General features: G+C 40.2%; 1 protein-coding gene across 1 annotated transcript in view; it reads left to right on the forward strand.

The window, feature by feature from the left end:
• The window catches only part of LOC101848661 (stabilin-2), a 13,724-nt gene that overhangs the window by 6,829 nt on the left and 5,093 nt on the right, over positions 1 to 1,802 (forward strand). The window contains exons 7-8 of the mRNA XM_013082684.2: positions 64 to 213; positions 978 to 1,067. Of these exons, the coding sequence (XP_012938138.1) occupies positions 64 to 213; positions 978 to 1,067 (240 nt within the window). The remainder of the gene's footprint in view (positions 1 to 63; positions 214 to 977; positions 1,068 to 1,802) is intronic.

Genomic DNA, 1,802 nt, shown 5'->3' on the forward strand with positions numbered 1-1,802 from the left:
TTTTTTTTGTTTAAACTATTTTTGTTTACGCATTAACATTATTCCCCACCGTTGCCAATATAGGATTGGAGCGACATCGACACTTCCAGCCTGCTCATTGTCAACCAGACGATACTCTTGTCACGTGATGAAGTGGAGAATCACTCTGGGAACTGGACTCTGGTCAGCGAAAGCGGTCAACTGATAGACATCACTGTAGACTCCGATGGACAGGTACGTTTTACGCTGGAGATGCTACATGTAGTTGTTTTTTTGTTAATTTCCCTGGTTGCAGGTTTGTTTGCTGTATTTCAGCTTGCGAAGAGGAAAATCACGAAGTTAGAACAGAAGGGACAACATGCTTTCGCTGTTGCGCAAGTTCTGTTTTTGTTTGTTTTTTATTGCTGTTGTCATTGTCGTTGTCGTCGTCGTCAGTGCCGCAGATAATGGCACTTTCAGTTTTGAAACTATTATTATATTAAGCTATAGAGCTATTGTTTTGTTTTGAAAAGGGATGGGGTGTTGCTTGTTTCTTTGAAAATGGCTGTCATTTATCATTATTGTTCACTTTCTTTGTCAAAGTATCGTTCTTTCTTGTGTTGGGGCAGGACACCTCTGTTCTCTTCTTTGTAACTTTATGGAAAGCAGGAATTGAAGGAAGAGTGTATGTGCGTTTGTTATTTGTTTGTTTTTTTGTTTTTTTTCTTTTGTGTGTCTGTGTGTTGTTGGGGGTTTTTTGGTGGATTTTGTTGTTGTTGTTGTTGTTGTTGTTTTGTTTTTGTTTGTTTGTTGTTGGGTTGTTGTTGTTTTGTTTTGTTGTTTTGGGGGGGCGAGCGTGATTGATGTTATACTTGGGGGGGGGGGTCGCCCTGAAAAATGAAAATTGACGGTAACCCCACCATCATTGAGAGCATATCATATCGAGGCTAGACCGGGTGGGCTGTAAATATTTATCCTGTATCATCTTTTATAAAGTCATTATTGACCTATGTCCTCAGATGTATGTGAACAACGTAAGTCTCGTGGATTACAATATAGAGACGGCTAACGGAATATTGCACATAACAGCGGCACCCATTGTTGATTACGTGAGTATGCAAGCGAACAGACGCTAGAGTATACGAAAAGGCTCCAGTGCGAGGTAGCGTGGAGGAATCAGGCTCTCGTCAAAATAATGAAATCAAAGAAAACAGCAGTTTTCTCCCTGCATAGCAATTTTTATCAAATTTTTGTTTTTTGGCTCAACACCTTTTATGTCCATTTACAACATATTCCTTTGAGGATTTCACCGAAAACGTTGATTAAAGGCACAAAAATATAAATTTACAGTTTCCATGGACTCTCCAGCTTGGCATATACCAAGCTTTGGCGGCCATTTTCTCACTAATTTTACCTCTTAAATCAGGTGACCCCCACCTCCTTCAATCCAAAATGTCTCCACTTCTATTGAAGATGGATGGGTAATTTTTACACTGAAAGCAAGACAAATGAACAAGCTTTAAGATAATACCAATAACTCAATATGCCCAAAAATTGACGAGAGCCTGATTCCACCACGCTGCCTCACTAATGTTTATTAACTTAATTTGTTCAGTCGGAGTCGGTAATCTGCTTGGGTCAAAAGTACAGCGGCAGTGTTGAGTGAGTGCGAGTTCATGTTTGTATGTGTGCCTGTGTTTGTGTATAATTGTTTGTGTGCGTGTGTTTGCGAGCGTGTGGTTTTAGTGATTTTAAATGAGTGCCTTGGTATTTACATGTATGTGTGTGGCTGTAGGAAGGGGATGGGGTGTGCAAGAGAGAGAGAGAGAGAGAGAGAGAGAGAG

Source organism: Aplysia californica, unplaced genomic scaffold (genome assembly GCF_000002075.1).
Source record: "Aplysia californica isolate F4 #8 unplaced genomic scaffold, AplCal3.0 scaffold00188, whole genome shotgun sequence".
NCBI classification, from domain to species: Eukaryota; Metazoa; Mollusca; class Gastropoda; order Aplysiida; family Aplysiidae; genus Aplysia; species Aplysia californica.